We start from the raw sequence: 19357 nt of genomic DNA, 5'->3' as shown, positions 1-19357 counted from the left end.
GACCCCCTCTGGAGGGGAGTCAACGTCACGTGGAGGTCAAAAGTCAAAAGGGTCAGCATGAGGTCCGACCGATCGGAGAAAGGGTGGGTCGATCGGCCGAACGGGTCCTGGCGGAATCAAAGACAACCCGACGGGGAGTCGGGTTTCCGACGCTCATGGTGAACAAGGTCGCCGGGTCGAGCGGCTGGCCCGCTTGGCCGAGGCGTAAAGCAGCAATGCTGTGAAGGAACAGTCTCAGCCGAGCACGCGACCGGGAATCTTCGCGGTCAGACCGATACCTACGCCCGGTCGGAAGTGATGTACCTGCCGAGCGGCTGGACGCTCGGCTCGGGGAAAAAGAGACAAGGACAAGGGGACATTGGGGAACATCTTCTGACAACAGGCATGTTCGACGATCAGGCCATACGCAGAATCCTACGACGGAAGGTTCTGCTGTCCCATCAGAGAGGTGCTCAGACTGTAGCAGTATGGTGTCAGGCATGCTCCTCTGGTAAGCCCATACTGAGGTATGGTAAAGGACACGTGTACGCCTCGACAGGTGTGCACAAGCCTCCCTAGAGCTCTATATAAGAGCCCACAAACTTCACCGGAGGTACGAAATCTATCATCTTTGGAGCCACTTCATCGTTTTCCTCTTGCCTGACTTGAGCGTCGGAGGGTCGTCGCCGGGAAACTCCTCCCGGCCCGACTTCCTTGAAGGTTCGCCGGAGATCCACATCACTAGCCGGAGACAGCGGAGAGCGCCACGTCCCCAGCGTCCGTCGACTCAGCGTTCGGACAGGATCAGTGACATTTTGAAAACTTGCCCTTAGTTTTCCGAAGGCTTCTGCGTAGAGCTATGGGCTTTAGAGTCGCCAACGACATCTTGTCTAGTTAGTCGGACTAGCATCTTCCTTCGATTAGACTTGAAGAAGAGGTTTGTGATGCGACGATAAGGAAGATCCTACCTAGCACGAGTCAATTGTCATGATGTAGATCAAAGTCAAAGGTGGTTAACACCAAGGAAGAATATCATTGGCTGATCGGAGAGACCTTTGTCCGATCGACCATCTGAGTAAACAAGTATAATTAGTCCTGTTGGCAGGAGAACAAGCTACGCGGGTCGGGAGCCCGAGCCGAGCGGGCCACCCGTCTGGCTCGAAGAAGGGCATTAACATTATACACTTAATGAAGCAATAAAATGATAAAAGATGAAAAGACGGATAATTAATAAAGGAAAGAGAAAACTAAATAGAATACTTCATCTATCATTAAATGAGAAGAAGTCAAGACAAAGATATCCTCTGTCGGTAATCAATATCATTAAATAGGGGAAGATAGAGAGTCACCAGAAAATGTATAAAAGGGGCACACTAGGTACGAAGAAAGGCAAGAAAAATCTTTACTCTTAGTACTCACTTTTTTCCTCTCCTGTTTCTGACTTGAACGTTGGAGGATCAGGAGCCTCTTCCTTGATTTTGATTTTGTTTTACAGAACGTGAGGTTTTTATTTAGTCAGCGGAACTGTCACCTCCCTAGCTTTCTAATTTACACTTTTAGACCGTATCAAATTTTGATGAGTATTTTCTCGTTTTTAAGAATGGTAGGTGAAAATTTTTAGTAAAATTAAATTAATTATTTTTTTAGAATCGGTTCGGAGAATTGACACCAGTATTATAAAAAAAAAATCAATATTCATGGCCGGGTCTCTCTACTCCGGCGCTTTGATTCCATCTCGCCCGTCCATTTCCGTCTCGGGCCATCAGAAGCATCACGAGAAGGGTCGGACCTGTAACACTGGGAATCGTACGGACTCTCTCAAAGTTCGACACGTAAGTCCGGCCGCGATAGCAGCACCAGGTCGAGGCGCTGCCTGCTGCGCCGCTTCGTGCACCGGATCCTCGTCTCGGCACCACGCCTGACGTACGGCGCAGCCAATGATGCGTCGTCCGGGATGTGGCGGGAAGCACGTGCTGGCCCAGCCTGTCGCCGCTCCCCCCTATCACCACGCCGACGTACCTCCCGGTTCCCCTCGCTCTCCGGTCCAGACCGGTCCATAGGGCCGTTCGGGACAGGGCTTTGTCGCTTCCGCTGGCCCGGAACAACGTGTCGCTTTAGATCCCCAGTGTCCGCGAAATATTGTCGATTTTCACGAACCGGAAGCGTCTCCCCGTTCTGGAAAAGTAAAGTTGCGCGTTAAAAGAACACTTTACGAGGTGGTATCTAGGCCGATCGGCGGTTTTCCACCATCGTCTTCTAGTTTCTGATCAAGGTAAAGCGCTTCCTCCTCTTCTCTCGACGCCCCTCTTCCTCCCTGCCGAAGTTGGCTTCGTGTGGTCTACTTCCGCTGCTTCTTCCAACTGGCTGTATCGCGAGTTTAGTTCCGAGAGATGCTTCATCGTTATTTTTGTTTGTTTTTAAGCTGCTTTCTTCTGGTTTTGCTTGGCCTTACTGGTTTGGTTTTAGTGCGTTCGGTTGCCATTGTGCTCGTTCATCCGGTTCTCTAGTGTAGGATGCGAGGAAGATATAATTTCTGCTAGCGTTTTAGTGCAGGATATTGTAGATATGCCGTTCCACTGCTGATACTTGCAGATCTTTGGTTGCTTTTCGTTTTCTGCTCTTCTTTTTAACTTCAATCTGCGAGTTATTTTTTTCTGGCACGGATAGGCAGAGATGTTTGTGTTTTTGACGTTATTTAGGAGCGTAATGACTTGCGCTAGCTCGTTTACTTGTTCCATAAATGTTGACCTTTAGTGACTGTACATTGGATGTATTTGATTTCTGTGCTCAATTTTATTATTTCAACGGTGCTTGTCCAATGGCTTTTCCATAGTCCTCTTTTCCCTTTGAATGCTTTTGTTGTGATCGCACATGTATCAGAAAATGTGACAGTTCGAAGGTTCAGTAACTGTTATATGGAGCTATAGGGTACCTCTTAGATAGCCATGAGGAGTCATTCTAGATTTTGGGCTTATGTGCATTCCATTTGTGTTGGCCATTGGTTGTAACATTTATATTCCTCTTGGTCCATATGAAGTCAACTTTTGTAAAATTCTTAACATACCTCTTCTGCATTTTTCTTATGGACTTAGCTTTCTTAGTGAGTTTATCTACAAGCAAGGAAGCTATAAGGAATTTTCTGTGGTAGTGCTTGTACTCAGTATATATCAATTGTGGTGGTCTGTTTAACTGGTTTCAAGTTCTTCCTAGTTTGTCTTTCTTTCATTGCCTTTTGAATTCCCCCTATTTTTAAAAAAAGTAATCCAGCTTTTGGTCATTGAACTGAAATCAGTTCTTGTAGTAAATTTTGTTTATTCAAGTTTTGTTTGTGGTAGAGTCACAGCTTTGCATTTCAGCAAAATTTGCATCTCGTTAATTGTTTCAATGTGGAACTACAATGATTGTTTCAATATTTCATTTTGAATATAGATCATCTTACTAGTAAAATTACTTGTTTTTGACTGTAATTCTTTGTTTTACTTATTTTAATTTCTGCATTGTTTTGCAGTTCACAATATGGTGAGGAAACGCAGAACTGATGCTTCTGGCACAGGTGAGAGCTCAGAATATCAAGAGACAAGTGGTTCTGCAGAGCGGACAGGGCCTCAACGACCCTCAGAGCGGGGGCCTGCTCCACAACAGCAGGGCACTGGTAGAGATAGAGGTTGGGTTGCTTCTGGTCCTCAGCAGACACAACAAGGTGGCCGAGGTGGTGGTGGTTATTACCAGGGGCGAGGCAGCAGCCCCCAACCTCATGACCCAGAGCAGCCTTTTACTCCATCTCAGTACCAAGGTCGGGGTGGGCCTCAGTTTAGAGGTGGAATGCCCTATCAGCAACAATATGGAGGACGACGTGGTGGTCGTGGTATGGCTGGGGGACGAATGTTCAGCCCCTCTGCTGCAGGTTCCTCTAGGCCACCGGTTCCCGAGCTGCACCAAGCAACGCAAGCTCCGTATCAACCCACTCAACCTGGACCAGTCCAGGCAACTTCTTCACGGCAGTTGGAAATGTCTCCTACTGAGATTGCAGAACCATTTCAGCAACTCTCTGTGCAAGGTGAATCTTCATCTACTCAAGCAATCCAGCCAATAGTTCCGCCTGCTTCTTCAAGCAAGTCTGTGAGATTCCCTGTTCGTCCTGGGAAAGGTACCCATGGAGCTAGATGTGTGGTTAAGGCTAACCATTTTTTTGCTGAACTCCCTGATAAAGACCTTCACCAGTATGATGTGAGTTTTCTTTGTGTTCCTAATACATGTGCTTTACTGGCTATTTTTCATGTGCTCAGTTTTCACTTGTATATTGCACAAATTTAATATCAGGTATCAATCACTCCTGAAGTATCATCACGCAGTGTAAATCGTGCTGTGATGGAACAGTTGGTCAGGATTTATAGGCAATCATATTTGGGAGGACGTCTTCCAGCTTATGATGGAAGGAAGAGTCTATATACTGCTGGTCCTTTACCATTTACCTTAAGAGATTTTCAGATCATTCTGGATGAGGATGATGGTTCTGGGACAGAAAGGTGTTTTTATCAGACCAATTGATGAGCATGTTTATAATTGTTTTAATCTACTTTACTTCTTTACTGAAAAAGTAATCCATCAAATAATTAATTTTCTTTTCCAGGCGCCAGAGAACATTCCGGGTTGTCATTAAATTAGCTGCTCGCATTGATCTTCATCACCTTGGGATGTTTTTAGCTGGGAGGCAGGCTGATGCTCCTCAAGAAGCATTGCAAGTACTGGATATCGTACTTCGTGAACTACCTACTGCCAGGTCACATCAGAAGGATTGAATAATTTGAATGTTTCACTTAGGACTCAAAGATCTATGGTGGCTGTATGTTGATGTTTTGCAGATTTTTGCCTGTCGGACGGTCCTTTTATTCACCTGATTTGGGAAGAAGACAACAACTTGGTGATGGACTTGAAAGTTGGAGAGGTTTTTACCAGAGCATTCGCCCTACTCAAATGGGCCTTTCTCTGAATATCGGTACTGATTCCACCTGTCCATTTGCCAGTCTAATTGTGTTTTGTTTTCTACTTTTGCTACATCGTTTGCACCAATTTTTTCTTCTAACATTTCTTTTCATTCTTTTTCATAGCTGACAATGATCATCAGCACTGTGCTGCTTCAATGCAATGTTTAATTTGTTCATGTTTTAGTGATGACCCTATTGAGTAGGGCATAATAAATGAAATCTTCTAAACTAAAATAATATGCTCAATTATTCATTTATCTTTTTATGCTGAAGTTTCTCTGTTCATACTCTACTCACAATAAAAAATCAATATTTATACTGAAATTCTTTTTAAAGTTTTCTGTACTACGGTGACTCATGGCTAAATGAGGCTACACATTCCCTTAGAATTATGCACTTGCAGGTTTGCTGCTGAAGCTTCAGGGAAAACACAAAGTTTGCATCATATAATGCAATTTTATTAAAATTGAGTGCTTATTTTATTGTCTAAAACATGCAAAATATTGGTTAATCATTGAGATCTAGTGAGATGCCGACTTGTGTGAATATACATTAATTAATCCTTACCAATGCTAGGCTTTCTGTAAATTTGTCAATTTATTGGTTTGTGTTCTGACTGCTTATCTTTAATTGAATTCCAGTTGATTCAGACTCCAGATGACTGGGTTGTTGTTAGTGTGGTTCTCTCAAATTTAAATATATTTTTGTCAACATTTATTTTCTCTTGCTGCATGGTATGACCCCGATCTTCTAATGGGTCTAAGAGTTGATTTATACTCAATTAAATTCCTGATTATTCGGAATTATTTCACTATCCTATAATTGCTTCAATTTATCCACATTGGTTTCTTTGTTTTTCTATTGTCACTAATATATTACTGGATCTAATTATAAATTTGCGAAGATGAAGCTTTCATATTCAATATGCTGATGCAGCTTCCTATAACTAATTTATTTCTTTTTCTATAATTCTTCATGTATTTAGAGTTGTTGATTGGGCTTTCTAAAGATGCTCTGCTATGCAGATATGTCCTCCACGGCCTTCATCGAACCATTGCCCGTTATTGAATTTGTTACCGAGCTTCTTAATAGGGATGTCCAATCAAGACCGCTTTCTGATGCTGATCGTGTGAAGGTTTGGTTTTGATTTATTTTTATTTCTTAATAGACAATAAGAAAGTTTTTTTAGCTTTTCTATTTTTCAAATTGATTTGCTTTACAATAAAATAATTCCTTTGATAACTTCAGTTTGCGCTTCTCAATCTCAGCCATTTTCTTTACATATATATTTGCTTCATCCATTACTTGATGGTAATCTAGGTTTTATTATAGCTAGTCATTTTATGTGCTCATGCAGATCAAGAAGGCCTTGAGAGGTGTGAAGGTTGAGGTCACTCACCGTGGGAATATGCGCAGAAAATACCGTATATCTGGTTTAACATCACAGGCAACTAGAGAGCTAACGTAAGAATTGCTTTGGTTATTCAAACTATCACCTAATTATTGCTAGAAGTTGTATTAATATTGCCTGATTTTTCGGGAATATTTGAATGACAGTTTCCCAGTTGATGAGAGGGGGACAGTGAAGTCTGTTGTACAATATTTTCAGGAGACTTATGGTTTTACTATCCAGCACACAAATTGGCCGTGCTTGCAGGTTGGAAATCAGCAGAGGCCAAATTATTTGCCTATGGAGGTCAGTATCTGTCATAAAAATGCTGTGTCGTCTTTTTATCCATGTAACCCAAATTACATATTTATTGTTGCATATGCTTTCTTTTAAACACCATAATAACAAATTCAGTGCGTATATTTGCATGTAGATATATGAAATATTGTTGAAAAGGGGACTGCATGATAATTGCCAGGACCTCTAATTGTTTGTAGGCTTGTAATTAGTAAGGAGGGAAGTGTCAGCTGACCTTTTCTTATCTCTGTAGGTCTGTAAAATTGTGGAAGGTCAAAGATATTCTAAGAGGTTGAATGAGAGGCAAATTACTGCACTCTTAAAGGTGACATGCCAACGGCCTCATGACAGGGAGATGGATATCTTACAGGTTATATTCATCTTGAACTTTTGATGTTAATTTATTTTATGGTTGCTGTTTCAGAAGAAAGCAATATCTGCTTGATAAACTTGTGCTAATTATTACTGCTGGCTCCATTTTACTGCTTCGGTGACTAAATTCATGTGATGTATTATTAATGGTCTGGGTTTTAGGGCCATGTTGAATGACTTGTTTTAACAGGAACCATGTTTGATGATTGGTGATCTTGCAAGTTTTCTTGGTTGCCTCGGAACTCTTATTTGAGTGTTTCGTTCATTTTTAGGTTGGTAGAATTTTTCAGAAAGTTTATCCAGATGACTCTGGTGCTGCTCCTTACAGTGAAGTACACAGAACAATGATAGATCACTTGTGTTAGTGGTCTACGAAGCCTACCCATATCTGATTCACTTTCTACGTACACCATGTTCAATTGATTTAATTTCCTGATTATTTCTATCAATTTTTAGTTGTGGGCTGTACATCTATTATGAATTCATCTTGACTTGATTTAATTTTTTTTATATTTTACATAAATTGTTTCTTTTTCCTTATGAGATAAGATTTTTTTTTTTTTTTAATATCTAGAGTTAAACTTATAACTCCATGACGAATCAGTTATGGCCGGTTCCAAGCCCTGATAAAGGAGGGTTATGTTAGGTTGTTAGTCAGTGTTAAAATTATGACAAACGTTCAATGAATGGATTTATTAAATTATTGTGCTAATGCTAGGTTATTCTCTGAAAGGAACGGCGTTGCATGGTTCGACTATAATGTCTCTGCAAGGACCACTATATCTCTAGAACTCGGGTGTATTTCTAAATATGCAAGAGTTTGTGTTGTAAGGTCCGATTGTAACGTATCGGCAAGATCGCTACATCTCTATGAGAACTTAGTTGTAGTGTTAAATAGGTAAGAGTTTTCATATCATAGATTAGATAAGAACAAATATGATAAGAAAATTAATAGTCTAATATTTGGAACCTAGAATATAGGAACCTTCATTAGTAAATCAATGGAGGTAGTTGATATGATGATTAGGAGAAGAATTCGTATTTTATGTGTATAAGAGACAAAATGGATAAGTGAGAAGGCAAAGATGATGGAGAACTCGGATTTTAGGTTATGGTACATAAGAAAGAGTAAAGCGAGAAATGGAGTGAAGGATGAAGTTGTAGTGGTTAGAAAAAGGGATTGAATTATAGGCCTTAAGATAATAGTGACGAAAGAAACTTAGATGAAGCTACCAAATCAAGGTTTTGGGATGACTTAGATGAAGTATTACAAAATAATTTATCCAATGAAATGATTTTAATAGGAGGTGATTTAAATGGACATGTCGGAGTGAAAAATGAGGAATATGAGAGGGTATACGGGGGTTATAGGTTTGAAATGAGAAATGAAGAAGGGAAAACTATATTAGATTTTGCGATAGCATATGATTTTATATTATCTAATACATTTTTTTTTAGAGGAATACTTAGTCACGCTCAAAAGTGGGATTAATAAATCGTAAATTGACTTTTTTATGATTAGGAAGAAGGATAGAAAGATTTGTAAAGATTGTAAGTTCATCTCGGGAGAAAGCTTAACTATTTAACATAAATTAGTAGTGTTAGATATATGTCTCAAGCATAATATCAATAGAAAGAAAATATATACGACTCCTAGGATTAAGTAGTGGAAGTTAAAGGATAGGAAACAAAATATATTTAAGGAGAAGGTAGGAGGATAAGCATTAGGTAAAATATACGGTGATTCTAATACGGCATGGGATAAGATGATATTAAAGTTGAAAATGGTAGCTAAGAATGTGTTAGGTGAGTCAAAGGGACATACACCACTAATGCACCACTAAATAAGGAATTTTGGTGGTGGAATGAGAAAGTACAAGAGAAAGTGAAGAAAAAACAAATAACTTATAAGGAATTATATATTTATAAGAACGTGAAAAATTTTAAAAAATATACAATAGCCAAGAAAGAAGTTAAGAGAGTAGTGAATGAAGTAAAGAATGAAATTTTTGAATGATTATATTAAAAATTGGATACAAAAGAAGGGGAAAGAGACATAGAATAATTGAAGTGAGAGAAAGGAAGACATCTTATCCAAATCTAAATAAAATGTATTAAAGATGAATGTAATAAAGTTAAACGATGGAGAAATAAAAGAACGGTGGAAGACGTATTTTTATCAATTTTTTAATGAATGTTTATATGACCAACTTAACTTAGGTAATTTAGTGGGTTAAATGAGAATAGAAATTTAAATTTTGTCGTAGAATTTAAACTTTAGAAGTAAAATAAGCTTTAAATGAAATGCATAATGAAAAGGCCGTTGGATCAGATAATATTCCGATAGAGGTATGAAAGTGCCTAGGGAAATAATGTATTGAATGATTTATAAAATTATTTAACATGATATTGAAAATGAAAAAATGCCTAATTAATAAAGGGTAAGTAAGTTATATCATGAAATTTTGGAAAAAAGTAATAGAAAAAAATAAGGAGATCAATCGAAAGTTAATTTGGGTTTATGCCTGAAATGTTGACAATAGAAGTTATTTATCTTTTTAGATAACTAATTGAAAATATCGGGAGCAAAGATAAGATTTACACATATTCATTAAAAAAAAAAAGGGCAGCCTCTCGTCATGCGGGGTCCGGGGGAAGGATCCATTGTACGCAGTCTTACCTTGCTTTTTCCAAGAGGCTGTTTTCAGGATTCGAACCCGTGACCTTTTGGTCACATGACAACAATTTTACCGTTGCGCTAAGGCTCCCCTTCATTTACACATATTCATTGACTTAAAAAAAGCTTATGATAGAATACAAGAGAAATTATATGTTAAGGATATGTACAAGGATGTAATGACCAGAGTACTTCAGACGGAGTAACTAAAATATTTCCAGTAAAGATAGGATTATATCAAGGATCGACTCTAAGTCCTTATCTTTTTTACACTAATTATGGACGAACTCACTACACACATTCAAGACACAGTAATGTGGTGCATGTTGTTTGCAGATGATATTGTTTTAGTAGATGAAACACGTGAAGAAGTAAATCCTAAACTAAAATGTTGATAGGGAACATTAGAAGAGAAGGTTTTAGGCTTAGTAGAATAAAGATAGAATATATGAAATTTAAGTTTAGTAATATTAGACGTAATGAGATAATTATTAAGATGAGAGATGATAAGTTGTCCGGAATCGAGACCTTTAAATCTTTAGGGGCATTTTTGCAAAATAGAGGGGTTGAGAGATTTCTTATAAAGAATACAAATAGGATGGTTGAAATGGAGGAGAGCGTCAGGTGTTTTATGAGACCATGAAGTACCTCTAAAATTTAAAGGAAAGTTCTACAAAACTGCAATTAGACTTGCTATGTTATATGGAGTTAAATGTTGGGGCTTGGACTCGAGCACATGAACATAAGATGAGAGTTGCAGAGATGAGAATGTTAAGGTGGATCTGTGGACATATAAAGATAGATATAATAAGAAATGAGAGTATTAGAGAGAAAGTTAGAGTTGCATCTATTAAGAGAAAATTCTGAGAGACACGTTTAAGATGGTACGTGCATGTACTTAGACGATCAATAAATGTTCCCATTAAATGAGGAAGAGGAAGATCAAAAAAGACTTGATTGACATCAATATATAGATAATAATATAGTAAGAGATAGAACTCAATGGCGTAAAATGATTTATATAGCCGATCCCATCTAGTGGGATAAGTCTTGGTTGCTGTTGTTGTGTCTAGAGTTAACTTGTCATGATATATTTGCATATTTGGTTTGTGTAGCTTTAACTTGGAATATAAAATTTGTGCAGACGGTTCGCCACAATGCATATCATGAAGATCCTTTTGCTAGAGAATTTGGGATCAAGATTAGTGAGAAACTTGCATCAGTTGAGGCCCGAGTGCTGCCTGCCCCTTGGGTAATTAGATGACAGAAATGAATTGTGTTATTTGTACCTTCATTATTCCAGTGACTTGGTGCTCTTGCTGTCCTAAAATGGTCCAACATTTTGAAGTTCCGTAACCTTGTGGTTATGCAGCTTAAGTATCATGATACTGGCAGAGAGAAGAATTGCCTACCAAGAGTTGGCCAGTGGAACATGATGAACAAGGTAATGCATCTGATTGCAACTTTTCTAGGTTTTGCACTGAATAATGATTTTTATAGAATTCTGCTATAGTGAAATCTACTATCCTATATGCATGTAGCAAATTAAGTATTTTTTCTGAAGCTTATGCATTTAAAATTTTGGGTAAGTTAGCTCCAAGAGACCTATATATGACTAATACATTTGAGTATAATTATTCTCATTCATGCTCTAGATGACAAATGCATCAATGGCAATTTCACTCCTAGCTGCTAGAGGATCACTAGATGGCTGCCATGTTCTATTCTAATTCTTATATTATTTATTCGGTACTTCTATGTACAAGGATTTGGCGGAGAGGGTTAGGAGAAGAAGGTAATCCATCTCGTCATTAACTTGGTCAGAATGAATTTGAAGGAATTGTGAAGCAAAGAAATTTTTTGTCATCCCTATTTTTTTCCCTACACATCTACTATTTTGGATGAGTGAAAATGGAGAGTAAATAGATCCTCTGCATGCTCTTCTGCCCTCCTTTATACCTTGTTTCTTTGGGAGGATGATGAATGAAAAGATGGATATCTAAAAATCATGGAAAATGAAAGGGAAGAATGTGAAAAAAAATTATTCCTTGAGTTGTTTTTTTTTTAAAAAAGTTGGAACCTAGGTTTCCAACTTAATCTGACTAATCCTGGAAGTGACGACCCTGTCCATATAGGTTTCTCATTAGGGTAAAATCGGGAAGCATTCGCAATGACGGTCCATCTGCCTAACATTCTTAGATCAACCGTCCGTTAAGGGAAATTCATTCATTAATTTGCTGAAGTTTGGACTCGATTCTTAGATGCATTGAAATTGAGAAGGTGCTTTGCCGCAGCACCATTGCCTCGGGGCACCTTGAGTTGTTTCCTTGAAAGTATATATAGGATGGATTGATAAATTTATCATACTCAGCAAATTTTATTACTTATTGTCTTGTTTTGTGCTGTGAGTTACAAAAGGTAGAGAAGCTCGTGCTTAAAGTGGAAGATGCCTTGGTATTTTCCCACAAGTTGATTAAACTTGGTCATTTCTTGGTTTACAGATTTTAACAATCATATTCATGAGATGAGTTTAACCATACTGGTATCTCATTCTATCTAATTCTTCAGGTCATTTATTTGATATGTGTTCATTGATTTCATTAGAACTTCTTTTTAATTACCCCAATAGTAAGGAGGTAATATAAGATCTTTGATTAATTTACCATGTTAATGGTTCTCCTTCATTTCTAATTGGCTGCTGATAATCCATGTTGGGATTTGATAAGTAGCTTGACCTTCCAATTCAGAGAATCAAAAAGTAGCCTAGTTATTGCTTTCTTTCACTAATGGTTACATTTTGACATATCATCTTAATTAAAGTGAAATCTAAGATTTGGTAAGAATGCTCTCTAGCTTAATTAGTTCAGTGTTGCAATAGTTTTTTTTTTATGATGCAGATATATTAGAATAGATGGTTATTTGGATGATTTTAGCTAATTTGTTACTTGTTCTAAAATTTGCAGAAAATGGTAAATGGTGGGAGAGTGAATAGCTGGATATGTATCAATTTTGCAAGGAATGTGCAAGATAATGTTGCTAAGAGATTCTGTCAGGAGCTTGCCCAGATGTGCCAGATATCAGGAATGGTATGTTAAACAATTTACTAGAGCATTGTTTATTACATCCTTACTTAAATTCCGAATTAGCATATCAGAAGGAAAGCCCACACACTATTATTTCTTTCTAAATGTTTTACAGGAATTTTCTCTGGACCCTGTACTTCCTCCTTTAAGTGCTCGGCCTGATCATGTTGAAAGAGCACTGAAAGTGCGTTATCATGATGCAATGAAGATACTCCAACCTCAGGAAAAGGAGCTTGATTTGCTGATTGTAGTATTGCCTGATAATAATGGTTCTCTTTATGGTATGATGTCTTGCACTTGATCTTGTTTCTATACTACTTGCTATCATTGCTTGTTGCGAAACATCAATTGGTTGAACCTTTTAGCTTTCGTTTTTCTTACTGCTTATTCTCTTACTGTACGATGATATTTCATGGTGATCACAGGTGATTTAAAGCGGATATGTGAGACTGATCTTGGTTTAGTTTCACAATGTTGTTTGACAAAGCATGTTTTCAAGATGAGTAAACAGTACCTTGCCAATGTTGCTCTCAAGATCAATGTAAAGGTGAGTATGTGGAAAGTGGATCTGTTTTTCTTGTCTGTTTGTATTGCTAAGTCTTGGTCCATAGGTTGGAGGAAGGAACACAGTTCTTGTGGATGCCTTGTCAAGGTGCATTCCCCTTGTTACTGACCGGCCAACTATAATATTTGGTGCTGACGTAACACATCCTCATCCTGGGGAAGATTCTAGCCCTTCTATTGCTGCTGTGAGTAAATCTTTCTCATCCTCTTGCTTTATGTATAGTTTCATTGTATTCTCATCTTCTTGAAGATATTTGGTTCCTCAGGTTGTTGCATCTCAAGATTGGCCTGAGGTAACAAAATATGCTGGATTGGTCTGTGCTCAGGCCCATCGACAAGAATTAATTCAAGATCTATGTAAGGTCTGGCAAGATCCTCAGCGTGGAACTCTTACTGGTGGCATGATCAAGTATGAATTACAACCCATAACCAGTGCTTAATTAGAATGTTGGTTCTCTTTTCTAATTTACTCGGCTGAGCAAAGCATCTGACACGTGATATACCCAGAGAGCTGCTGATTTCCTTCAAAAAGGCTACTGGACAAAAGCCTCAACGGATTATATTTTACAGGTATGAATCTTTGGAAGTTGACTTATAATTACCTCTCTCTATATTAACATACTGACATCTTTCAGGGATGGAGTGAGTGAGGGCCAATTCTATCAAGTTTTACTATATGAACTGGATGCAATCAGAAAAGTATGTTTGCTCATTTGTTTGTACTGAGGTTCTTATTTCAGTGTTTTTGTACTAATAATCATTTGCGGTTTAGGCCTGTGCCTCTCTAGAACCAAACTATCAACCTCCGGTGACTTTTGTGGTGGTCCAAAAACGTCATCATACTAGACTGTTTGCTAATAATCACAATGATAACCACTCTGTGGATAAGAGTGGAAACATATTGCCTGGTTAGTTTATTTGATAGCGCTGTTATGATTGAATTTTGTGGCGTCATTTAACTTATCACTACATTACTATTTTGTATTTTGTTCAAAGTTTGTTTTCATATAGAGATTTATACATTCAAATTCCAGGGACTGTTGTAGATTCTAAGATCTGCCATCCAACAGAATTTGACTTCTACTTGTGCAGCCATGCTGGCATTCAAGTAACTCTTCTCATAACTATCACCTTTTTGTATGATGTACTTATTGCATAAAATTATGTGAACCCATTTGACAATGAGGTTTGACCATGTACTTGCTTGAAGGGTACTAGCCGACCTGCCCATTACCATGTCTTGTGGGATGAAAATAAATTCACAGCAGATGCGCTGCAAACTCTGACAAACAACCTCTGTTACACGTAATTATTCTACTTCAATTTCGCTACTGGTATTTATAATTTTATCTATCCCTTTATACCAAGTCTTGAAGCTTCATAAATTTGCAGCTATGCAAGGTGCACTCGTTCTGTATCTATAGGTACTTATTCTACCTTTTTTTTAAGACTCTCTCTCAACTTTCACATCTTATGGCTTAATTGTGTATGCTTTTTTTTTGTTTGAGCAGTGCCGCCTGCTTATTATGCTCATCTAGCAGCATTCCGTGCTAGATTTTACATGGAACCTGAGACATCAGACAGCGGCTCTCTGGCAAGTGGAGCAGCTGCTGGGCGTGGAGCTCCGCCTGGAGGCCCACGGGCAACAAGGGGTCCTGGTAGTGCTGCTGTCAAACCTCTTCCAGCCTTGAAGGAGAACGTTAAGAGGGTCATGTTCTATTGTTAAGCCTACAACTCTGCTGGTCTATATATTTTGCCGAAGTTATTTCTTGCACTGTCATGTTTAAGCTATACGCTTATGTTTGGCTGATACTTTAAACTTTGGGGAGAATTGTATGCGTACACATATATAAGACATACTCCGTGCCCATCTCCAAGGCATTATCTTTACATTCTGTTTGATTAAGTATTTGTGGATGCACGAGATACACTATCCGTTTTGACATGATCCTAACACAAATGGACAGTGACATAGATAGCAACATCAAAAGATAATGAAATGGTGGCTTTGCTGACTCGCCTGGGCCAGTGATCAAGCTGTTTCATTTCGTTTGCTTTGCTTGGGTTTCCATGTAAAAATGCTGAAGAAATTTCGAGCTGGCCTTTGCCCCGGCTTTGATGCAGTTTTAGCCAAAGGTTGTGGTGCCTGTTGTGCTTCATCAAATGCTAATGGAACTGCTTTAACCTGAAATTTCTTCTAAAAATTATAACTGTATGAAATTCCTCACTGCTTATCAACTATCAACTGCAGACTGACCAGTTTCCTGTAATGGACATTGTAGAACAGCTGCAGGTACTTATGTTTGATATTCTTCTCGTCCATGATGAGCTGCCTCCAGAATCCATAGACCGATCCCATGTTCAACACTTTGGTGGCATATATCTTCCAGGTATAGCTACAAATCACAGTTCATTTTTCTTCAATCTGCAATAGTTTGATCACTTATGGCATAAGCTGGAAAGACGACGCAAGTTACCATTCATATATGCGTTGGAGGCCGGCTGTGGAGATCTTGTTCCAGTAGCTCTTGTCATCCCTGCATGTCTCGAAAAATTCTGCCATTTTGCTGCTTGCTTCGTCTCCTTTGGCGGGGTTGATGTGGAAGCCTGAAACGCCGTCGACGATGATCTCTGCTGGCCCTCCCTGATTCGTCGCGAAGGTCGGCAAGCCACAGTTCATGGCCTCAATGACTGTCAGCCCAAACGCTTCGTACAAAGCTGGCTGCAGGAGAAGAAGGTAAACCTCTCATCCATACTAGCAGGCAGAGTGTGGGTGGCAAACCTGCACGAAGGCTCCTCCGGTGTCGGCGATGCACCGGTAGAGCTCGCCGTTGCGAGCGCGATCGGTTTGCGCTGCGATCCATCGCATCTGACCCTTCATCTGGTACTTGTCGATCAAAGAATGCATCTTCTTGATTTCGCTAATCTCCTCCCTGTCCTTCGATTTGGAAGCATCAAAGAAGCCAGCCACTACAACTAGGTTGACGAGCTGCCTCAGCTTCTTGTTCTTACCGTACCACTCCACCAACCCAGTTATGTTCTTTACAGTGTCGAGCCTCGCCATCGAGAAGACTATGGGCTTGTTTCTATCTTCAAGGTATCCCCTGCGTCCATCCCAAATGTTGTCAGATAATCAAAACCAGAAAGAGATGCAAGAATTCTAATGGAACAGGAGGACTACATGTGCTCATCATTGTCCGTTTTGCTGTACAGCAACTCCTCAATTGCCGGACGAAAGGAACTTAGACGCTTCTGTTTTTGGGTGAAAGGGAAGTAGATAGATTGATCAGCTCCAGGGGAGGCTATGTTGAACTTGGGATCGAAGACGTTGATGCCGGTGGCAAATCGGCAAAGCTTCGGAAGTGTAAACGCATAGTGGCTTTCATACTGCCCTACCTTGTCCTTGCTGCAAAGATTTCCCCTTTATTATCTAGTGTCACAAAGCATCACAAGCTATGCCATAGCAATTACCTTCCTGCGATTTCTTGATATGTGCTCGTGATGATGAAATCGGCGGCATTCATCGAGATCATGTCGGCTGTAAATTGGCATGAGAAATGGTACTTTGGATCAAGTTCTTTCCACTTGACATCAGAATCTTCATACTTTGTCTTCTCAAGAGCATGCGCAATGGTTCCCTGGTTGGCGTGACTAGTTTAGACTTTAGATGCCATCTATTAGATGCTATACAAGATTGCTCACCTGAGTAACTCCGAGATTGCTCGCCACGAGAGAGGCCACCAAGTTTCCATCAGTGTAGTTTCCGATGATAAGATCTGGTTTGCCTTCTAAGATGTCAACTATTTTAGCAGCAGCATCCTAGGGAGAATTACACAAAGTCAATGATTTTTTCCTATTTGCTCAAACCAAAGGGTGAACGACTTGCCTGAGCATATCTGTCGAGGTAGGGATAGATGTCGAAGCGAGACACCCACTCGCGTAGAACACTGGATCCGGTCATGAATGGTACGCGAAGGATGTGTGAGTGATTGGTGTTGAGAATTGGCTCAAGCTCTTGGTTGCATTTGGTGCCCTTTGCTTCTGGAATCAGCCTAGTTACCTGTAATTCGCCTAAGTTTTGTCAGCCTTGTTTCGTGTTAGATTATGATTCCCGGTTTACAATTTTCCAATGCAGCATCACTAGTTAAATTACCACAAGAATCCGAGGTTTGAATGACAATCCTTGCTGCTTGATTCTTTGTAGCAGTTCCTCCTCAAAAGCCTTGACTTGATCAAGAATATAGACAACCTTGTGCAAAATAGCAGCATATAGCCATAAGACACTAGCTCAGATGTGAAGTCTACAGATTTTGATTTACGTCCATTAACACACATACCTGTCCGCCGGTGTCGGGCAAGCCAAGAACATCTGCTTGTCCAAAGTAGCCATGGGGTGAGAAAATGACTATGTTAAAAATACAAGGGACTCTGGCAAAGAACTTCTCCATATTGACAGGATCTGGTGCTTGAAGAACCTCTGATAGATAATTCAAGGAATCCTTCACTGTTCCTGCCGTGTCGCCCCATCCTTTCACCAATCCCCACTCCTCAAATCTGCATATTTTGTAAGTCTTATTTCTTTGCTAGCAAAACTGCACGATTGTTTCTTGTAGCTCCTATTCTATTCAGAAATAAGTATCCAGATCACCTGTGTTCGAACTTTTGGAATGGTGTGTTCTTAGGAAGACCGCCGACAAACACTTCGGCCAGGAGCAGCGCTGTCTGAAGCTTGTTCACGGTACTGAGAGTTTCATTGATCATCAGCTTCTGCAAACATCAGTCAGGAGATTAAAAACCTTTAATTATATGGCTTTAAGAGTATATCGTCTGGCTCTTCTTACTTGGCCTCGGTGATTGAGCTTAAGCAAGTAGTCCAACAACGGCCTCAAGCTTTCAGAGTGCTCATTGAGTCTTGATGACATGAATCTCGATATGAACTGCATGCCATTTCCTATAGAAGACGGCAAGGTGATGAGGGGCGTTGATTGGTTGAACGCTCCAAAATCTACTTCCAGCGAGTTCACATCTCTTGCCCTGCCATTGTTCCATGGAATTTACAGAATGCTGTTCAATTTGCAGTTAACTAACTGTCTGATTCTTAGCTACAAAAGGAATACCAACCATTTCTCATTGAAAATAGTTTCTTTGCACTTCAAGTATTCAGAAGGTGTGATTTCTTCAACTGAGAGGTCTTCTGAATGGACCTTGACAAACTCCCATATTCCCGGTTGAACCCTGACTGCAAATGCGACGAGAGGGGGGAGAACAGCAGCTTCCTGTCAGTTAATACTGTTAGTACTGCTTGATCGAACAGAGAACACAATGAATGTTGATTGTTACCTGAGTTGAACCAATAATGTAACCCAGAAATCCTTCCATAAGTTTGGTCTTCTCTACCTTGTCATCCATGGACTTGTCCAATTCCTCCATCAACTGTGGGTTCTTCATGAGCCTTCTTCCCTTGGAGACATACCTGATACCCCACATGGAAGATAAAGAACATGTGCATCTAGCTATGTCTAACAGATATAACTACCGTACACAACAAGAAGTACCGCGAGAAGCATTTCTTCATCTGGTATCGGCTCTGCTTCAATGCCTCGGGCATGCCCTCGGCGATGCTGTCTGACCTCTTGAAGCTAAGCGCGGTGGTGGCAGTGGCTGCCATGGTTGGTTTTCTGGATAGCTTTTGAAGCCTACACAGAAGGAAGGTTGGGTTGGCACATTTTCCTGAGAGCCAATTTATAGGCAATGAGTTCCCTTTCTTGCTCCGGCAGAAAGATGAAGCACATTTCTCTTCCCTGAGGAAAGAAACCAATAGGAAGGAAGCTAAGTAAGGCATTTTAAAACTATTTGGAGATTCCTTGTTTGGCTTGCTTGTAAACAAACTACCTTTGCAACAGTGTCAATCTTTTTTTTATTTTTTCGAAGTTTGCATTCAAAATATACCTATCCCTCATGCAATCAAGTATCAATTGGATTCACTCAATCAGACCAGCATCTGGACTCA

The 19357-nt window shown here is 39.7% G+C and overlaps 2 protein-coding genes and 1 long non-coding RNA gene across 4 annotated transcripts; 2 read left to right on the top strand and 1 right to left on the bottom strand.

Moving 5' to 3' along the window:
• The first annotated feature begins 2103 nt into the window (after positions 1-2103).
• LOC121984152 (protein argonaute 1B-like) lies at positions 2104-15237 on the top strand. Of its 2 annotated transcripts, none has more exons than XM_042536959.1 (23): positions 2104-2251; positions 3488-4206; positions 4300-4505; positions 4610-4759; positions 4842-4975; positions 5990-6099; positions 6322-6428; positions 6522-6660; positions 6905-7021; positions 10845-10952; positions 11073-11144; positions 12664-12786; positions 12899-13064; positions 13209-13330; positions 13395-13532; positions 13614-13756; positions 13855-13917; positions 13983-14046; positions 14120-14255; positions 14382-14455; positions 14558-14652; positions 14740-14771; positions 14859-15237. In XM_042536959.1, the coding sequence occupies exons 2-23, from the start codon at positions 3496-3498 to the stop codon at positions 15071-15073; spliced, it is 3225 nt and encodes a 1074-aa protein (XP_042392893.1). In that variant the 5' UTR covers positions 2104-2251; positions 3488-3495; the 3' UTR covers positions 15074-15237. The 2 variants fall into 2 exon arrangements, with proteins under 2 accessions (XP_042392893.1, XP_042392894.1); XM_042536960.1 differs by having other exon boundaries at positions 2163-2354.
• On the bottom strand, positions 15198-19333 carry LOC121984153 (sucrose synthase 7-like). Its single transcript, XM_042536961.1, has 16 exons — positions 19240-19333; positions 18903-19148; positions 18688-18820; positions 18469-18623; positions 18189-18381; positions 17996-18114; positions 17685-17901; positions 17501-17596; positions 17234-17407; positions 17050-17166; positions 16819-16985; positions 16529-16753; positions 16130-16451; positions 15825-16069; positions 15605-15743; positions 15198-15532 (listed from the first exon to the last, which is right to left on the bottom strand). Exons 1-16 carry the CDS (start codon positions 19305-19307, stop codon positions 15380-15382), a joined length of 2769 nt encoding a protein of 922 aa, XP_042392895.1. The 5' UTR covers positions 19308-19333; the 3' UTR covers positions 15198-15379.
• LOC121984154 lies at positions 17773-19293 on the top strand. Its single transcript, XR_006112796.1, has 2 exons — positions 17773-17912; positions 18030-19293. It is a non-coding gene; the product is annotated as an uncharacterized LOC121984154 (long non-coding RNA).
• Positions 19334-19357: the final 24 nt, after the last annotated feature.

This window comes from Zingiber officinale, chromosome 5B (assembly GCF_018446385.1).
Source record: "Zingiber officinale cultivar Zhangliang chromosome 5B, Zo_v1.1, whole genome shotgun sequence".
NCBI lineage: Eukaryota > Viridiplantae > Streptophyta > Magnoliopsida > Zingiberales > Zingiberaceae > Zingiber > Zingiber officinale.
This window is presented reverse-complemented; position numbering and strand designations above follow the sequence as displayed.